General features: G+C 35.6%; 1 protein-coding gene across 1 annotated transcript in view; it reads right to left on the minus strand.

Moving 5' to 3' along the window:
* Window positions 1-20,639, minus strand: part of CNTNAP4 (contactin associated protein family member 4) — a gene marked incomplete at both ends in the record, with an annotated part of 227,851 nt that overhangs the window by 79,059 nt on the left and 128,153 nt on the right. Inside the window, 3 exons of the mRNA XM_080637446.1 lie at window positions 679-863; window positions 1,040-1,237; window positions 9,712-9,859. Of these exons, the coding sequence (XP_080493572.1) occupies window positions 679-863; window positions 1,040-1,237; window positions 9,712-9,859 (531 nt within the window). The remainder of the gene's footprint in view (window positions 1-678; window positions 864-1,039; window positions 1,238-9,711; window positions 9,860-20,639) is intronic.

Raw genomic sequence — 20,639 nt, forward strand, 5'->3', positions numbered from 1 at the left:
AGTAATTTAGATCCGCAGGCTCCAGATATTCTGCACTATCACTCATTTTCTCATCCAACAAACAGGACAGGGGCAAACATAAAGCAGCTAGTCATCACATTACAACTGTGAAATAGTGGTATTTTCAACCATCGGTGGGAAACTCTCACAGCAAATTACATCTACTCCTTTTTATGAATCGACCATTCATGTAAACAAGATTTTTTCACAGTACATGAGACAGATTTAACAGGAACTGAAGTTTCAATATGAACATTTTTAAAATGGTTTTATGTTAATTTATTGGAATTTCCATCAAGCCATAGGTTGATTACTTGGGGTTCATTCCTTACATTTTCTATATTTTTCTGTATACGTTTCTATAAAATATATATAGAATATAATTTCTATATATTTTTCTGTATACATTTCCTACATTTGCAGCATTACTGAAACAAAGGTATAAAAATGAATTCTGAGATGAAAAAGATGGTCTTCTGAAAATTTTCAGTTGCAAGTCTAGTGGAGCATTAGTAATTTAAGAACATCTCATTTCCTTTGATTCAGTCCTTTATGAGACAGAAAATCCCTAAAGTCGTAAGCACTACAAACTTAGTTACATTCTATACCCTTTGCTCTTTTCACTGCATTTACATATCAAAGTTAATAACGATAATAAAGGAAAAGTAATTTTCACACCTCATAATCAAGGTCCAAATAATTGAATTCTCCTTTTGTATGAAAATGATGAGTGTGTTTATCCACTGTAAAGTTTACTTGATTGTTAAATTGTTCAATGAGAACAGAATGCCACTGCTGATCATCCAAAAGGCTGCCCAGCTTAATATTAATTTGGGCATTAGAAAGATGAGTTTTAGTATCACCTTGAAAGGAAAAAAAAAACAACACAAACTATTAATTCCATATAAAAATAATTATTCTAATAGATATTGCTAGTTTATCATACTCTATACATTAAAATCCACTTAATAAATTAAAGAAGTTTTAGTCAAATTATACCTAACAACTATATTTGATTTTATGAGGCTGTAGCTGTTACCTAAATTAATGAGTAGGGACAGCTTCCCTTTAATTAATTCCAGGGTAATGTGGTCTCCATTTTGTCCTTCTCTGTGGAGGAGAATTCCATCACTTTGCATTGTCTTAAACTTCAGAGAAATCACTTGTTCACTCATGAGTTTTTGATTAAATGTGTAAATTAGAGAACTTTTCCCATCAAAGCCAACCACCTCGGACCCTAGAAGTAAAGAAATGAAAGATAATGTATAATGCTATGTCTAAAAGAAACAGTTGTATGTTACTTCAATGTGATATGAAGTTCTCCACTAACATCCCTAGATCCACTTTCCTTTGTTAAATGGCATGACATTCCTGTCAGCCCATTTCACCAGCCTGTCTGGGTTCCTCTAAATTGCAACAAAAACCTCTAACGTGTTGGATCAGTGCTCCAAATTTTTTTGGCTGCAAACTTGCTGAAAGTACACTCTGTTTCATCATCCAGGTCATTAATGAAAGTGTTGGACATCATTGAAACCGGTATCAACCCATGGGCTATACCACAAGTGAATAGACGCAGCTTGACTTTGTGCCACTGACCAAAACTCCTTCCGGCAGGCAGTTCAGTCTGTTTTCAGTTCAATTCTTTGACCTGAACAGCCTGTACTCATCAGTTGTCTGTGAGGACATTATAAATATAACATCAAAATTCTCGCTAAATTCAAGATAACCAACACCAAACACTCCCTTTCACTCACCAAATCAGTTATATCTCTGTAGAAGGCTATTAGTTTGATCAGTTATTTTCTCTTCATAAATCCATCCTATTTCCAACAGTCTCCTAATTTTTTCTGTGTTTGGAAATGGTTCTAGTATTATTTCCTCCTTTACCTTCCCAGGGATTTAAATGAGGCTGATCAGTTTGTAGTTCCCCAGGTATTCCTTCTTGCATTTATTGACAATAGGAGTGACATTTGTTCCCTTCCAGTCTTTAGGAACTTCTCCCAGTCGCCACTACCTTTCAAACATAAATTAATGTGGCCTCATAATGACTAATGTCAGTTCCCTTAGCTCTCTCAGGTGCATCCCAATAGGGATTATATACCTGTGGAAACCCTTCATTTTTGTCTTCCATAACCTTTATCGGTTTCAAATCCAGGTGGTTTAGTTTTCCTAACCACATCTTTGCATGCTTAGACAGTTTTTATATTCCTCCTGAGTCATCTAACCTTACTTCTACCTCTTATACACTTCCTTTTTATTCCTGAACTCAATTAGGAGCTTCTTGCTTATCCGTGCAGACCCTCTGCTACTTTAGCTTGATTTCCTGCTTTTTGGAGTAGACCTTTCTTGAGCTTGGAGGAGATGATCCTGGAAAATCAATCTGCCCACCTGGATCCCTCTTATCTTCAGGACCATCTCCCATGTCACTTTTCCAGTCAGGTCCCTGTGCATGAAAGAGTCTGCTTTCCTGAAGGCCAGGGCTGTGATCCCATTTGACTTGTTGCCTTCTCTGAGGATCCTGAACATCACAGTCTCATGGTTGTTGCGACCAAGGCTACTGCATCTTTAACTTCCTTCATCAGTTCTTCCTTTTTTGTAAGCATGAGGGCCAGTAGAGCCCTCATGTTTACAGAGTAGAGATCTTGTCAGCTCCTTGATCACCTGTGTTGGCAAGTTATCATTATAAAATTCCAGAAAACTCCTGGATTGATTATGCCCAGCTATGTTGTCCCACCAGCAGATACCAGGGTGATTAAAGTCAGCAGTAACTACCAAAGCCTGTGAACCTTAGGCTTCTTCCAGTTGTCTGAAGAAAGCTTCACCCACTTCCTCATATTAGGCAGTAAGTAACAGGTATCTGCCACAATGGCAGCACCTACAGTCTGTCATCTAATTCTAATCTATAAATTTTTTCTGACCTATCTCTTCATCTGTCCCCAGGCAGAGTTTCATCCACCCCTGCAGCTTGCTCACATAAATGTTAACTGCCTTTCCTCATTGACCTGATTATTCTCTTCTAAAGGACCTGTATGTATGGCACTGTACCAGCCCTGTGAACTATCCCACCATGTTTTTATAGTCATGATGAATTTGTAGTCTTTCAAATATGCAAAGAACTTAATTTATTTTGTGTGTTTTCCATGTTGTGTGCATTAATATGCAGGCACTTCTCTATTTTTGTGTTTGCACTTCAGATGCTCAAGTGCTTTCCGTTGAGCCCTAGTTTGTTGTTTTCATTGTCTCACTTTTTCACACTGCTCTGAAACCTTTTGTTCTCAGTCCAGTCCATCACTTCCTCACTTGATTTTATCCATCATTTCCCTCCCCTGTCATTCATAGTTTCGAGCTCTCCTCTCCAGGTTAGCCAGTGTGTTAGAACAGGTGCTTTTGCATGGTCAAATGGATTCTCTCTCTTTCTAGCACTCCTGATCCTCAGGGTGCCCTAAGGTCATTAAATCTGGATAACTGTTGCTGACACAAGCAGTGCAACCAGCTGTTGATCCAAAGGATCAATCCAGTGCTCCTCGATCTCTTCATTCTTGTGAGCAAGAACAAGGAAAATGACATCAAAGACCCTATGCTCTTTCCCCTAGAGTCATGTAGAAATGAGTGATACCCACCAGGTCACACCTGGCTGTACGGTTGATGCAACAGAGGGAGATAATCTGAAGCACAGACAAACCTTAACAGTTTCTCCACAATGTCCTGGATCCGTATCCCTAGCAAGCAGCAACCTCCCTAGAACGCAAGTCAGACAGGCAGATAGAGGTGCTGTCAACACCTGCAATGAGGAGAGTTGGGAACACACCTAAAGGGACATCTTTGTAGCGTAGAATCATACAGCAGTTTGTGTTGAAGGGTCTTCTCAAAGATCATCTAGTTCCATTATAAATGTATGCTTTCTCACTTACCCACATTCATAGTCCTAATGAGTATGCTTAAAGGTAGACTCAGTGTTACAGCACCATGACAGTACTCCAGTGAAATCTAAGTTCTATTTATGACTAATTTCGATCACCATTACACAGTTTCACTTTGTTTGGGGGAAACGAGTGAGAAAAGGGGAAAGTAAAAGGAAAGGCAAGGGTCAAAACAAGGGACAAAGCAAGGCAAAAGGCAAAGCAAGGCAAAAGGCAAAGCAAGGCAAGGCAAAGGAAGGGAAAGCCAAGGAAAGGAAAGAAGAGAAGGGAACATGAAGGGAAGGGAAGGGAAGGGAAGGGAAGGGAAGGGAAGGGAAGGGAAGGGAAGGGAAGGGAAGGGAAGGGAAGGGAAGGGAAGGGAAGGGAAGGGAAGGGAAGGGAAAAAGCAAAAACGAACTGATTGCTGATTTTATCCTGGTAATATATAGGAATATCTGTCAAAATCAGTACAGATTGAATAAGACACACACAAAGGAACTAATAACTCTATGGGAAGCTTGTAGAGTATTTACAGTTCATAAGTAAAGAAGAAAAAGGTAATTACCCTTGAAAGATACATTTGTGAAATAAATGAAGATGTAAAGGACACTCAATAAAATATGAAGCTATTTTTCAGTTGACTGGTTGACGTTTTTCAAGTCAATGGAAACCCAATATCTATTTACTAACTTTAATTTCACTAAAAATATTTTTGCACATTATCTGCATGGAAATGAACTCAATTCAAATTAGCTATTGTACTTAAAGTCAGTCATTTATATTCCATTTTTAAAATCCCTTGCCAAATCAATGCAACTATGTTTTTAAGTATGGTTTCTTGATCTTCTTCACATCTTGATGATGTTCTTCTTACTTACGAAGAACTCATTTACTAAAGGTACACTGAATAAATATGACAATGAATGAATATAATAAAAATTCTACCTAAAAATGAATCCTAGGTTGACTATTTATTTCATCATGTCATTGAATGAATGCAGACAGTAAAAACATTAATCAATGTTAAATTTAAATAATTACTAAGTCTAAAAGCTTCCAGAAAAACTTCAATAGCAGAACTTGTGCATTGTTATGTATATATCAAACCAGCTAATTAGCTATATTCTTAATAGGTACTGATAGCAGTACAGGATTTTGTTTGTGAAAATACTCTTGTTATTAGTTATAAAGACAAGAGCATAAACATTTAACACAGGTCTCCAAAATCCCTTTCACAATTCTGCAGCACTAGCTCCTAAGGAGCAAAACCTACTCTTTCCAAATCTGGAAAATAAATATAATCAAAACTTTCACCCACCAGCATGCATTAATGAAGATTGTGAAAATGCTGCAGATGTTAATAAAAATTCTTGTAACTTTTGTCATACATATTTTGTTTTCACGATCTATGCATTACCACTAAAAATAAATTGAAAGAGTTGTGAGTGATAAAGGCTGGGTCTCCTACAGATTTATCAGGATAGAAAGAATAAGCCCAGATAGATAGAGGGCCATAACATTTTCCTCTTTCGTATTTACCAAGTACTCTCAATTTGCTCTGTGAAGACTCATCTTTTGTTTTCACAATTTCCAATGTGTCTTTCTCAAAGTAATGCAATCTAAATCCTTATTATATTGTGAAAATACCTTTGGAAGTGATGAAATGCCTCTGAGAACCTGGAAATTCTAGACACCTCACACACCATAGGATCAAGAGTTCTGCCTATCCTGAGTAAAAGTTTCATCTGCAGTATCTTTGAAAAACAATTTGGGTTTTGTTAATATTCAAAATAATTGAAATTAATGTTAATGTTCTGTAAGAAAAAAAAAACCACAGCAAAAAATAATGCACATTATTTTGTGGCTTTTTTTTTTTCTTTTATTGGTTTTAGATATCCTTAGTCCTGAAAAAAATTGAATTAAAATGAGAAATCTGCTTTATGTAGCTTTCCAGTTTTGAGGAAGGCAGACCTGAAAAGGTTCACAGTGTTCAGAAAAGTCAGAAAAATCAGGACTAGGGTATTGCTTTACAAAAACCCTTGGGGAAAAAAAAAAAAAAGAAAAATAAAAAAAGAAAAAGTTAAAATTGTTCATAATTAGCTGTACTTAAAATTAACTTATTTGCAATCACTTTCACATCAAGCCTTTGAAACTGCATTATCCCAGTTATGAAGTGGTTTACAAGTCCTCTTTTTGACTGATGTAACTGTGCCATTGATCTTATGCATTCAACCCAGGAAAGGAATGCTCAAACAGCCTCAACATATTTAATTGTTAGAGGACTCTGGAAAAAGGTTTGCATATCATAATATCTGCAGTGCTTCTTTTTAGGCACTGAGTCTAACAAAATTTTTTATGTACAGTGTGCTTTTAGCTCCCTGTTACCTTTGTCCTACAATTTTCTACAATTGTCATTTTCACATTTAAATCCATCTTTCTGTCTGTCATATGAAGACTTTGGGTTTTTGTTGGGTTTTTTTTTTTTTTATTTCTTATTTTTAGCCTACTGGTTTTCAGAGGATGAAAAGAAAAGAAAGCTTTGGAGAAAGGGCTTTGTAACTAAGGAGGAAAAGAGTAGGGCAAAAGAAATTCTGATTTCCCTTTTTTAGAGCCAAAACATAGCTTAACAAGAGCTCTGTTTTACATGGCTTTATTGTTACAGTCTGACAGTACAGGGAAAGGACACAGGATATATCTGTAGAGGTTCATCAGCCTCTTTTGCATACACCAAACAGTAGGAACTATCAGGAAGAGGCTGAGAAAGATTTTGGGGTGTTTCTTTTGGCAGCACAAAGTGTTTGTTGCATAGTCATGACACAAGCAGATTTCCTCAGTCCACATAAAGCCAGGTAGACCCCTTGGAAAGAGGAAATATCTTTTTTTCTTTCTTTCCTGCAAGAGAAAGACTTCAGAACAGGTGCAAGAAAAGTGAGGAACATGGTAGATGTAGGAAAGTGAGGAAATGGAAAAACTAAACACAAAGTATACAGGGGAACTTTTTTAATGTTTCATTTCACTCCATAACTGACTACTTTTATTTAGACTTTCTATTCCGTAAGTAGCAAAAGCCAAAAATGGAAGCACTCGTTCCAGATGCAAGCTTTAGAAACATATAAAATATGACAACCCTTGGCCTAAAAAGGTTTATAGTAATAAAGGAGCTCTCTGTAAGAAAATAGGAAACAAAACTCCTGGTTTATCCTATGGACATCTACTATGGACCTTACCAAACCTTACTGAAACTTTAATTAAAGGGGAAACATTAGTTCTGAGGATATATTCACAGCAGATATTTGGCTGGAAGACAAAAGAGCAGCAACTTGAAAGTAGTGCGAACAATTATCCTGTAAGTATTACTTCACTAAGATAGTAGTGACTTTTGGATGTAACAGACATGCATTTTCTAGTATCACTTTATGAAACAGAGAGATCAACTTTATATATTCTTGCAATTTTAGTTATGTAATTTGTAACAGATAGGACTGAAGGAAGAAATTACTGCATTTGCAAGCAGATACACAGTCCACATACTTGGTAGTAAATGGAGAGTTGCTTACTTTTATGAGACTAAGTGAGATCTATCTCTCTGAAGGGAAGAATGAGAAATGGGAAATCTGGAAAGTGTAAATCAAAGTTAAAGTAGGCATGACGGGCATTTGTTCTTTCCTTTTCTCACCTGGAAAAGTTCATAATAATTTAGAAAGAGCAAGGCATAATTACTGTAACAATAACTACATGTCCTGCATGTGTCTGATAAATGGAGGAAAAGACTGAAGAGAAAGAATTAATCTTTCAAATGATTAAACATATGTTAGAACTCCAAGACTGTAATAATCTGGTTTGTCTTCAGCAGCAGCCACTGAATGGAACTACTAAAAGCACATGACAATTCTAGATGTTAAAAATAAAAATATGATAAAGAGTTTGCAATTCTTTTGGAATAAAAGCATTTATACATAAAAAAAAGGCATTTCAAGAACTCACGACATCATTAGTACAGAGAAAATCTTTACCAGCTTAAAAAGATTCCCATGTATTTAACAGTCATGTTCTTTATGTACTCCATTATGGTGGGCAGTGAATGAATATTCTTTTTTAAATTCAGCCTCACCTCTGAAGACAATTATCATTGATTTGTTTCAATAAGCTATCTATAGTATTGCTCTTGTATCAAATGAGTAAAATACAGAAAAATACCTAATCTTCCTCAAATTACTTACTGACCACACACTAAATATTTTATCTACACAACTTCGTATTCTATATGTTTTATTATTTTTGTAACATAGACATTGTCTATTTTTGTCCTTTAGAACTGTAAATTTTTCCATTGACATCAAAAATGAACATAGCAACAGGAATATCAAAAAGAGAACCACAAGATACTTTGCAAGGTCTGATAGAGGAAATTACAGTAGTGAACATAAATAAGATCTAGATTTTAGGCATGTGCAAAAGAGAGCTCTTCAGTTTGGAAATGTTTGAGAATATGACTTTGAGTAAGGATTTAAACATAGTCTAATGCACAAGGTAACGGACTGTTAAGAAGCAAAGCTGATTCACTTTCAGTGAAACTTAGAGACAGGAGAGAATGTACTTCATCAAGTACTATAGAGATCAGATTTCAAAGGGAGACTCATATGAGTCCTCACCTGGGAATGATAAGGTCATCTCTTCAGCCTTTATTTTCAACTTTTAGTAGTTAAAACAGTGGAGGGTAAGTTGCATCTTGGCCAGATTTCTCAGTTACAGCAGTATTATTAGATTGGTCTAAGAATCAAAAATCATGTTACTAGTACCCAGGCAGATGTCATTGAGAAATTCTGTGTGTTTTTATCTCCTTACACTCTTCTCCTGGCATGAGCTCTTTGTTCTCTGGGATTGGGTGGTTTACTTCATTTCTGATGTGACCTAATCTTCTTCATCCAAGTTGAAATTTTCAGTATCCTTAGTTCATGGCCATTCACTCATTTTAAAAAGCCAAGTTGGAGGCAGAAAGCCCAGAGATGTGTTTTACTGATGTTCAGTTTAAAGTAAGATACTAATGAATAGAAATAGAAGAGGGATATATGGAGGCCATTCAGAAGTGATCAGCCGTGTAAAGCATGACTTAAGCAGAGAAGCTGAAAAAAAAACCCTACAAAAACAACAGATGAAGGTTCTTAAAAATTTGAAGAGGTTGATTAAAATAAACTCTGTTTCCCTCATGAGGAAAAAATATAGAGAATAAAAGACAGTAAGCAACTTGCTAAGAGGAATATTTAAAATAAATTCTAGGGATGAAGAACTGTAACAGGAAGACAACAGGAAGATTTACATTGTCCAGCGGATCAATACAACCAAATGCTTATATCAGATCTTAATGTTTTATTAATGACCAAAAAATTATCCTGAAAATACCTCTTAAATTTATAACAACCTTGAAGTACACTTCAACTGTGTATTTGTGGGTCTATCTACTTGTACACTTACTGGAACAAGACCAAGATCATATATTTTTAAAACTGTAAACATTTTCCATATTTCACCACATTAAGTGCAGTTTTTAAGACTATCAAAAAAAAATGTTTTTAGTAAACCATTTATTGGATTATGTTCACACCACTCATTCCAACACAAAAAGAACTGGAAAATAAACATTGCATACTGTTAGATGATGCAGAAATAGTAGAATCTGCACATAAATGTATTATTGAGTCAGTTTTACTCAAGATTAAACTTAAGCTTAGAAATCAACTTTCAAGTGTAATTTAGGTTACAAAAGACAATGATGAATAATCATTTAATTTAGCTGATTCAGCAAAACACTTACTGTATGTGCATCCATACACTTCAATGCGCATTCCAATTCTGCCATTTGGATTCCAGTCCAAAGGAACAAAACGGAGAAATCTTGCTTTAATGGAATGCTGAAGCTTATAGTATACAACACTGTCTGCATTCATGTTTCCAGAAAAGGCCTAGAAGAAAATGAAAGAGAGGTCAGCCACATCCATATTGAGCATAGAAATATATGGAAATATTGCTGATCTTTATGCCCTCATCTGTCAAGCAGTCAAGCACAGGAATAAAATGCAATCATCAGTGAACTCCATAGGAGCAACAGCTGAATCGGTCTGGTTTATTCTTGTGGATCAAGTGTTTAGTCATCTGTACATTTAGCACTGACACTATAGCAGTTGAAAAACCTCACACCTTCTAAAATTTAAGTTAATGAAACACTTCAAAAGCAAACATTCCTTTTGCAAAATGTGTAGAAAATCTTGGTGTTTCAGTGTATTATACCAACTAATACTTTTTCCTAAGACAGTGGGGACTGTGATTTCCTCTTACCAAAAGGTTAGATAAATATCATTGCAAACCTGTATTTTAGACTGACAGAACATGGTGTTGAAAGACTGGTTTCCAACTAAAGAATCCAGAGTATAATAAAAGGATTTTAATTCAGTGTTCTGTTAAAAAACCAAAAAAATGTAAATTTCTAATTTTATCCCCAAGTGATATATAAAAGGATGAAGTATTATCATAGAAACTATTTGAGGGGCAGTATTTAACTGATGAGACTACTTCCCTTTTTTGTCACATAAAGAAAATTTATACAAACATAAATTCAAAGAAGAACAGAGATGTCATCATGAACTTTAGCATTCTGGAGAATATAGTCTGATTTTTTTGGTTAGATGTTCAGATGTTACGGTTTGTTTTTTTTTTTTCTCATTGCCTGTTTGTGATATGTGATGCAAAAAAAAAAAAAAAAAAAAAAAAATCAAACATTTTGGATTTAAATACCTGATAAATTAGAAAGAAATAGCTCTGAAATGCTTTCATGAGCAGAATATAAAAAATTATACATTTCTGGATATATGGGCAGTACTACTGCTATAGCTATAAGTCACAGATGTTTCAACTAGAGAAGCATATAAAAAACAACATCTTTTGCTATGCAGCTTCTCTTTGCATAAGTTTTTGTGGCAGAGGTGAGCTTGATTGTATTAATTATTTATCCTGCTATACATAAATCTTTGCATCTTCCCTCCCCTCTACCAAGTAAAATTTTAATAAATTCTAACCTCTGAACATTCAATAAGAAAAAAAAAAAAGCAGCAGCTAGTGAATGGTGAATGGGCTCGTTACAGCTAACCTATTCAGCTAGTTATAAGCAACAAAAGTTATGGACTCTGAATGTCCACATCACTTTCAGCTTCATGCTTTATAATTTCACTATCACAGCAGGTGAAGGTGGAAACATACTAAAACAAACACTGGCAAGGAGACACTATTTGGAGGGTAAGACCCTTCCAGACCTCTTGTCCCTTCAAATCCTTATTTGCAGTCTGTAACAAATTTAGCTTTCAATAAAAGTGCCAATTAGTTTGTTGACTGAACCATAACCCAGTGTCCAGAAGTTGAAGTACTGTGAGCAAATTAAGTGTTTGATTAAGATTTAATTTTTTTCCAAAATTGTTTTCAGAAGGCAGCCACCTCATAAAAATTAGGTGTTAAGTTTTGAGTACAGAATGTATATTGCTTGATTTTTTTTTTACTTCAGGGTATACTTAAACCATGTGTTTTAATTTAAAATTAGGGTTTTTATTTCAGTAGCAGCCTAAAAGTAATTCAAACTACTCTTTAAGCCATTCAGAATGGTCAGTTTAAAAATCAATGGTTTTAGCTGTCATTTTACAAAGCCTTTATCTGGGAAGAACACATTTGAAAGTGTACCAATTGAGTTGACTCTAAATGGGTCTTTAATGCTTGATTTTAAGTACTGTGAAGGTTAAAACATGCAGTTTGGGGCTTTTTTTTTCAGTTTTAATCCTTTCCACAAGAAAGAGAAGGCAATCAGACAGCTTTTCTCATAGACTACATATACTAAAGGTGTACCTGAAGCCTATGAAAGTAGTTTGTAGGCTTTTTAGAGGAGAAATATATTCAATGTGACAGATAAACTCCTGTCTTTACAGTAGAACACAATCCAGCAATCATTTAAACATGCAATTATATCCATTTAATGAGCTTCCTTCCTCTCACCCCTGCCTTCCTCAGACTGTTCAGATCACTTCATTCTTGTGCCAAATCACTTGAAGGGAAGATGCCATTATTCTAAATTATGCAGACTCCTCACAGCCTATACAAGCATCTGATGGTTAAAAGACTCAATGTGACCCTGTTAATATGAATGTTACATATAATAAGCATAGTTTGCATAAATATTCATAGGATTGTAGAGCTAACCCCTCTAATGTAACTGCCTACTGATTCTTAGTTGATGCTCTTACAGATGCTACATTATACTGCTTTGTAATAGCATGAAGAAAAAACACCTTTCTCAAAGAATGCAGTTTTTGAAACATGGAAACACTGTATTGTGCTTTAGCCTGAGGCAATAACAGAGGCACTGAGCAGCATAGAAGTCTAATAGCTCTTCAGGGCCTATTTTATTCCACAGTGGAGAAATATCCTGGGCTGTATTGAAGCCTGAAATGAGGGCCTACTGTCAAACTTGTTTTAACACTCCTACTCAATTTCTAATCCTGTAGTTTCTTTACCTCAAGCTACTTTAACCCTGCTTTGAAGACAGAATTAGTGTTCACTATGGCATTAGAAAGCACAAATGTACTCCAGACTGTATCAGTAAAGTTAAATCCTGCGTGTAGGACATCATCAAGCTCAAAACTACTGTGAAAGTAAGATTACATCAAGATAAACTAAAAAGGAAGATATTTGTTTCCCTCTATGTAGTAAGAAAATGAAGTTTTAGAGCAGATTCATGTCCAAAACTTCCCCAGTCAGTCAGAGTCCCCCACAGGTAAAACTGTGTATGAGACATGCACTGAATGTACTGAGACATACCTTAGATCACCTAAAAAATATTACACTTACTTACAAATGCGACCTCTACTATATAATATCTATACACTGTAAAATATAAAATAGGACTACATAATGTTCAGTGGTTTTACATATATTATGTACCCATTGTGCAAAATACTATCATATTTATAACAAATATTACTTCATATAAAATACAAATATTACTATGTTAAATAAGTATACTCAGATGTAAATTCTCATTTCATGCTTAATAACAAAAAAGTAGAAAAGGACTGAAACCAGGATAATTTTGTCAGAAGAGGAAGTTTAGGAAGTTTAGTGAGGTACCAGTGTACCTCAAGAACAGTTTGAGCTTTGCTATATGTTTTATGAATTCTACTACCAAACCCAGAAAAACTAGTTGGCAAAATCAGTCTGAAGTAACTAACAGCTATTAATATTAAATGCTTGCTGTTGGTGCATGATCATAGAATCATAGAATTGTTATGTTGGAAAGGACCTTAAGATCATCTAGTTCCAACCCCCCTGCCATGGGCAGGGACACCCCACACTAAACCATGTCACCCAAGGCTCTGTTCAACCTGGCCTTGAACTCTGCCAAGGATGGAGCATTATATGATTCACCACTCCTTTGGGCAACCAGTTCCAGTGCCTCACCACCCTCACAGTAAAGAACTTCTTCCTTACATCTAACCTGAACTTCCCCTGTTTTAGTTTAAACTCATTACCCCTTGTCCTATTGCTACAGTCCCTGATGAAGAGTCCATCCCCAGCATCCTTGTAGGACCCCTTCAGATACTGGAAGGCTGCTATGACGTCTCCACACAGCATTCTCTTCTCCAGGCTGAACAGCCCCAACTTTCACAGCCTGTCTCCATACGGGAGGTGCTCCAGTCCCCTGACCATCCCTGTGGCCCTCCTCTGGACTTGTTCCAAAAGCTCCATGACCTTCTTACGTTGAGGACACCAGAATTGCGCACAATATTCCAAGTGAGGTCTCACGAGAGCAGAGTAGAGAGGTAGGATCCCTTTCTCTGACCTGCTGGTCCCACTCCTTTTGATCCAGCCCAGGGTACGGTTGGCTTTCTGGGCTGTGAGTGCACACTGCTGGCTCATGTTCATTATCTCATCAACCAACATCCCCAAGTCCTTCTCCGCAGAGCTGCTCTGAATCTCTTCTCTGCCCAACCTATAGCTGTGCCAGGGACTGCCTGCACCCTCCCAGGTGTAGGACCTTGCACTTCATGATGGTGGTTATGCTTTGCAAACACTGTAAAATAAAATTGCCGGTACAAATCTTTCTGTTTACAAAACACACCAAAACTTTAATCGCTGTGTGTCATAAACAGAAGTGCCAAGGCTTGTCACAAGGGGAATACGTATCCTAGTAGGATACTGTCAATTCATTTACCGTAGAGCAACGTTCGAACTACTCTAAAAATGCAGCAGATTTAACCCATCTTGAGCTCTTCCAAGAACTAAAGGAGTTCAAAAGAAATTATGTTCTGCCATAAGTTCTAAGCTATATACAAGTTCACACAGTAGCTTAACAATTTCTCAGGAAAAAAAAAATTGTCTCCAACATCAATGAAATATTAATTGTAAAAGAATCCAAACATTCATTCTTCCTTCTCATCCCATTACTACTGTGGGAAGTTATTATTAGTCTTTTAAAATTGGTCCTGAAAGTCAACAGATGTGAACTGTTCGGTTAAAGTGAAAAAATGAGTGTGAAAGTCCTTCAGTCTGACCAGAAAACACTTAACCAAACGATTGCCTCTTTTCCTTGATCTCCAGACTGGAATTTTGGCTAGGAAAAAATGATTGCCTAGATAAAATTGTTAAAAGATTGTTAGAGCTTTACTGGTTATAATCAATGTTTTATGCAAAAACTGACATATTATTTGGCTATAAAATATTAGCAGAGGCACCTTGGTGAGGGGCCCTGTGCCCTAAGTTACTCACTGCATTTTTCACCAGGTCTTGTCTCTGAATTATTTGAAGATACAATTGAACTATTGTAAATTAATTTTAAGTCAACAAAATCATGCAACAGTTGCATATAGTCATTATTTTTTCTGATCACAACCCCTTTTTTAGACAAGGATGGTATGTATTAATGACAACAGGTTTAATACAGAGCAGAATTAAAAAAAAAAAAAAAAAAAAAGGCTAGAAAAATATCATAAATGATTTTTCCGGGCAGTACACATTGCTTTTAACATCTTCTGCTATTTCTGTAGGAACATAATTTATCTGGCAAATTCTGATGCATTTACATCATCTGCACATTGTGCACATCATCTGAACAGTGCTATGGTCAAAAAAAAATATCTGGCCAGCTATAGCAATAACATGATTTCCAGGCAAAAAAGTGGAGGGATGTTAAAATCATTGCCGTGCTGCAACCATGACTAACTTGTGTCAGATATATTGCACAAGTATTATGGTGTCCATTTCATTCAGTGGTTCCCTCAATCTATCATCTTTGCTAACGACAACGCAGTTTGGGATTGCTTGCGTTTTTGGCTGCTTCTTTTGTCGGGTTTGCTTTGTTTTGTTTTTATTACATAGATGTTTTTAATGGGCTTATTTAAAAGATTTTAAATATTTGTGGCATACTTATTTCATCATTCAATATTATAAACTTGACTATTGCAATCCAAAGTAAAAGTCCATTTGAACGTTATGTTATTTGACAAATAAAAATTAGCAAAAAATAAAAAAAAAATTAAAAAAATCCTCTGAAGCAAGAGATTTCAAGACTACTTCATCTATAATTGCATTTTTCAGTTAGTGTTTTTGCAGTTCATTAAGAATACTTTAAGGAATACCATTCAACATTATATTTAAAGCATCTCTCAATTCATTCTGACATAGAGTTTTCCATTAAAGTATAATTTATTATACTTTTAGATCAAGAGTACAGAATTGGAATCTCACAGCTTATAGCACTGATAGTACTACTGGTTAGGGGTTTTTTTAATACAAAATTATTTCACTTAGCAGGAATAATATAAATCTCTTATTTAATTACTAACCATCTCTGAGTGCTATTAAAATTATGGGTGGCAAAACCGACTATTGAGTGCTCCTCAGAATGTTTCAAACACTATTTATTTTGCAAATGCATTACTAACAGTTTTATACACAATGAGCTAGAAACGTATAAAGTGAATTTATTTAACTCAAGATTACACTGTACATAGTTATTTTATATAGCTTCCCTTCATAAGAACTTACTAAACTGTGTCTCTGCTCATTATAGAACACCTCAAGGTGAATTATTCTCATGTACTATGATGAAAAACAGGAGGAGAGTGGATTTCTTTTGAAAAAAAAAGAAAACCCCACCAAAACACCTCTAGCCATTATATATAGCCAGTTATGTGAAATTATTCAGTATCCAAAAGTATTTTCTTAAAGACTCCAGAACAAGAGATCAATTCCAACCTGTATTATCTTTTACTGTTTATGGCAGCACATTAGGGGAAATGCTTTACTGCAATAAAGTGGTTGGCTGACCAGTATGACCATGGTTTAATGCTCTTTGCTGCCTAGTGATATTTACTCTTAGCTTTAAAACTCAAGCTCCTTATATTCATGTTATAATACTTAGCTCATAGCCATGAGCTTTTACATAGTCCTGTCTTGTCATTTGCCTAGTCATGCTTCTTAAATTCTTTACGCACCTTTTTTGTTTGGTTGGTTGGTTGGTTTTCCTTTTGGTTTTGTTTTTGTTTTTGTTTTGGTTTTTTTTTTTTTTTGGTTTTGGTTTAGCACTGTGGAAGTGCTATGGATGCTTTCAAGTTTTTAAACAACAACAACAAAAAAATCCTAAAATTCACAGCACAGAAGACAACAGGCAATAAAGGATGCAAGAAATACATCATACAATTCAATAAGGTCAGCAGGAAGATTTGTATGTCCAGTGGAATTTCTCTATAATACACATCAGCTGCACTCAATTTCACTACTAACTCGTAAAGATAAACTGTTCTTTTTGCAGTTCCTTGTTTTGAGCATTGTTTAAAATTAACTTCTTCCCAAAGACTTGAAAACTAGATCTATCTTCCACCCAAAAATGCCAGATATACATCAAAACCAATCTAAGTCAAATTATTTAAACTTCAAATAAAATAATGTAATTAGCAAGCCATGACATACTTCCAAACAATAACTGGATTATATTTTATGCCATGTTCTTTTTCATTCTACTTTTGCACATTATTTGCTGGCAATACCCTCCATAAAAAGTCACTTGTGTACTTAGATATGTAAGCAGTGAATCTATGTTCCACTTATAATATTAATTATTAAAAAATATACACAATCCTGAAACAGCCTGAACTAAAAGCATTTGCAAACACAGTTTATACAGCAGAAAGGAACAGGAAAACAAGTACTTCTAAAATAAATGAGACCTCTATAAATGTCAAAACAAAAAAAAGTTGTCATTATCACCAATTCTCAAATAGGAACATTTTGAAAAGAAGAAGTTAAATCATAGAATCATAGAATAGTTAGAGTTGGAAAGGACCTTAAGATCATCTAGTTCCAACCCCTCTGCCATGGGTAGGGACACCTCACACTAAAGAATGTTCAGAATGCTGCAAAATAGGTAGTCAAACACCTATATAAAACAGTGTCTCCCACCTCCTAAACTTAAATCACTGGAATTTCTCTTTGGCAGTGATAATGTGCAAGCAGAATGATTGTTGTCCTTGTACTTTTTATTCTAAGGTGACTATCACAAGCTTCAATATAAGTAAAAGATGAAATTCCAAAACTACTTCTTCATTGAAAACATCTCTGTAGATTCTTCATGCTAGACCTCCCATCAACAATTTAATTTCTGTAACCAAGTCTAACAATTCTAATGTTAAGAAACATTAGTATTGAGATAATACGATTCAAATAATTTTTAACATGTTAACCCAACGTAAAAAAATGACCAAGCAATCAGATGGACAAGCTGCGTACCACTTTTAGTGCCACCCTTCTTATATCGTTTCTCATCTGTAACTTTTTTACTGATTTTTACATCCTGACAGTGATGCAAACCCAGAACTGAATACCCAAATAAAATGTATGAAAGAAGAACTATGGGGTTATCAGACAGAGTTTTCTGTCCTTGTAGGTATAAAAGTTATTTGTTACTCTGAACAGATGCAAAAGAAACACTTGGCTATTGTACACATGTACAGTAGAAATGTAGACTCCATTTTTTACTTTAATTCAGCCATACTTAGAAACTGGCTGAACAGTTGGGCCCAGAGGTGGTGATCAGTAGCACAAAATCTAGGCAAAGCCCATTAATGAGCAGTGTACACCAGCGTTCAATACTGGATCCAATCCTGTTTAACTTCTTGATGAACGATCTAGATGATGGGACAGAACACACCCTTTAAAAGTTTCCTGGTGACATCAGAACCTGGAGGAGTGCCTGATACACCAGTGTTGCACTGCTTTCCTCAACAAGCTGGAAAAATGGACCAACAGGAAACTCAACGCAGGGAAAAGCCAAGTTTCCAAACTAAACTTTAGTCAGCAGTGTGTCATAAGGGTCAATGTGACAAAGACAACAAGAAGAAATTTTAGAGGTACGTTTGGGATAAAAGGAAGACAAGAAAAAATGTGGGCCACTGCAGAAGGAAACAGGAGACCTGGTCACCCAGAAGATGAGGAAGGTTGAGGTATTCAACCAGTTTTTTGTCTTGGTCTTTGCTGGCAAAAGCTCCAGTCACACATCCCAGGTTACACATGGCAAAGGCAGGTATTGGGAGAACGAAGAACCACCTCCTGTAGAAGATCAGGCTTGAGGTCATCTAAGGAACCTGAAGATGAACCAGGTCCATGCAACCCAGCAAGAAGAGAAGGCTCAGGGGAAATACTATCAATGTGTGTAAATACTTACAAGAAGGACATTCAGAAGATGGATCCAGGGTCAACCATTTTGTGATTCTGTGATATTTTGTTTCACATTATAAAATGGAAGGTTTGTGTAGACTTTTTCTGAGGTGGTGAGAGTCAAAAAAACAGAATTCATAATATGACACCAGACTGAAATCCCAGTAGAATCCTCTGTGAGGCTCAAACCTTCAGGTCCACCTCCTTGATCTTGTGTAGACTAACAGTGTTAACATCTCCAATGCAATGCAAGACAGTGTACCAAAAACTTCACACACAAAACCATCCCTAGAGATATACTCTCTGAATATTAAGTTGATGTTTGATCATGTGAAATACTCCAGTTTCAGTTCTTTCTTTTTCCTTTGCCTAAAATTTTGGGGCTTTTGTCTGTAAAAATTCTGTGTCTATCTTTTCTCTTCAGACTTTTTATTTCAATCCTGATCTTAAAAATAAATTATTTGGATTTTCTGGTGTGTCCTACTGATGATGGTGGTATAGTTTTGTATGACATCTGTCATCTTTACCTATTTCTCTTCCTGCAAAGTAGTAAGCCATGAATCACATCTGGCTTGGAGACCACACCTGGTGAGCATTCAGTAAATTCTCATGCTGTTCTTACAGCTTTCCAGCACTATCAGTCAGAAACAGGATACTGGGGGAAATTACCAATATTCCTTCAGTCTATCTATAGTATTTTTTCATACTAAGCATTTGTTTTCTTCACTGAGCTCTCTCTCTCTCTCTCTCTTTCCTTTCCTTCGCTTCCTTCCCTTCCTTCTTTTCCTTCCTTGCCTTCCTTCCTTTCCTTCCTTTTCCTTCCTTCCTTCCTTCCTTCCTTCCTTCCTTTCCTTCCTTCCTTCCTTCCTTCCTTCCTTCCTTCCTTCCTTCCTTCCTTCCTTCCTTCCTTCCTTCCTTCCTTCCTTCCTTCCTTCCTTCCTTCCTTCCTTCCTTCCTTCCTTCCTTCCTTCCTTCCTTCCTTCCTTCCTTTCCTTCCTTCCTTCCTTCCTCTTTCTCTCTTTCTCTCTCTCTTTCTTTCTCTCTTTCTTTCTTTCTCTCTTTCTTTCTCTTTCTCTCTTTTTTTTTTTTTATGTTCAGAAGATCTAAAATGAAAAGGTACTTTATTATCTAGCTATCTAGATGCCATGGTGTAGGGACCAATGAATGCAGTAAAAATATCTTAATGTAAACCACCAGAGACAACTACTTTTTGAGCTCTTCCATTTACTTTATTTCCTGTTTCATTCATCCATATGTAGCAATAAACTGTATGTGAAGTAACTTGTCGCCATTGGAGGGAGCTCTTGTATTAACACAATTGGGCACTACGCTGAGATCTGCTAATCCTCCCTTAAAAATTATCATAACAATTCTTCTTTATTAATTCTCAATATGTAATTATGAAACTACTATGCTTTATTTATTAATAAATACTTAAGTACATGTACCTCAAGATATTCCCTGGAAATTGAAAATGTGAATGTTTCATAATAATATCACTGTGATTCTAAACAATATATTCAATGCCTTGCAAAGATCAGCTAGTTGCTTATCTGAAGCTAATTACATATATTTGTATAAAATATGGACCTGTAGTCCATAAATTTGGATTCCGGTATTCTAAAGGTAACTATGGTGATCTCTTAAGGTAATAACCAAAATAGTTTTTAATGAAATGCCAATTTATTTTCATTTTTTTCTTTTTTTTCTTTCTTATTCTTTTCTTTTTTGATAAACCCATCTAAAACAATCTTTAAAATATTAAAACACTGAATTTTGAATCCAGGCTAGAGTGTAACTGTCCTTTTTCACTTTCAAATAAGTCTGAAGTTCAACCGCTACTGTGCTTTACTGTTCCGGGTAAAAAAAAAAAAAAAAAAAGTTTTTAATAAAGGTATTTAATGTTGAGTGTCAAATCAAACAGACTTACACACTTAGAAATAATAAGCTCCATAGCGTTATGAAATGTTTTAAAACAGCAATAAATTATTTAAC

Source organism: Psittacula echo (genome assembly GCF_963264785.1).
Source record: "Psittacula echo genome assembly, chromosome: Z".
Classification (NCBI taxonomy): Eukaryota; Metazoa; Chordata; class Aves; order Psittaciformes; family Psittacidae; genus Psittacula; species Psittacula echo.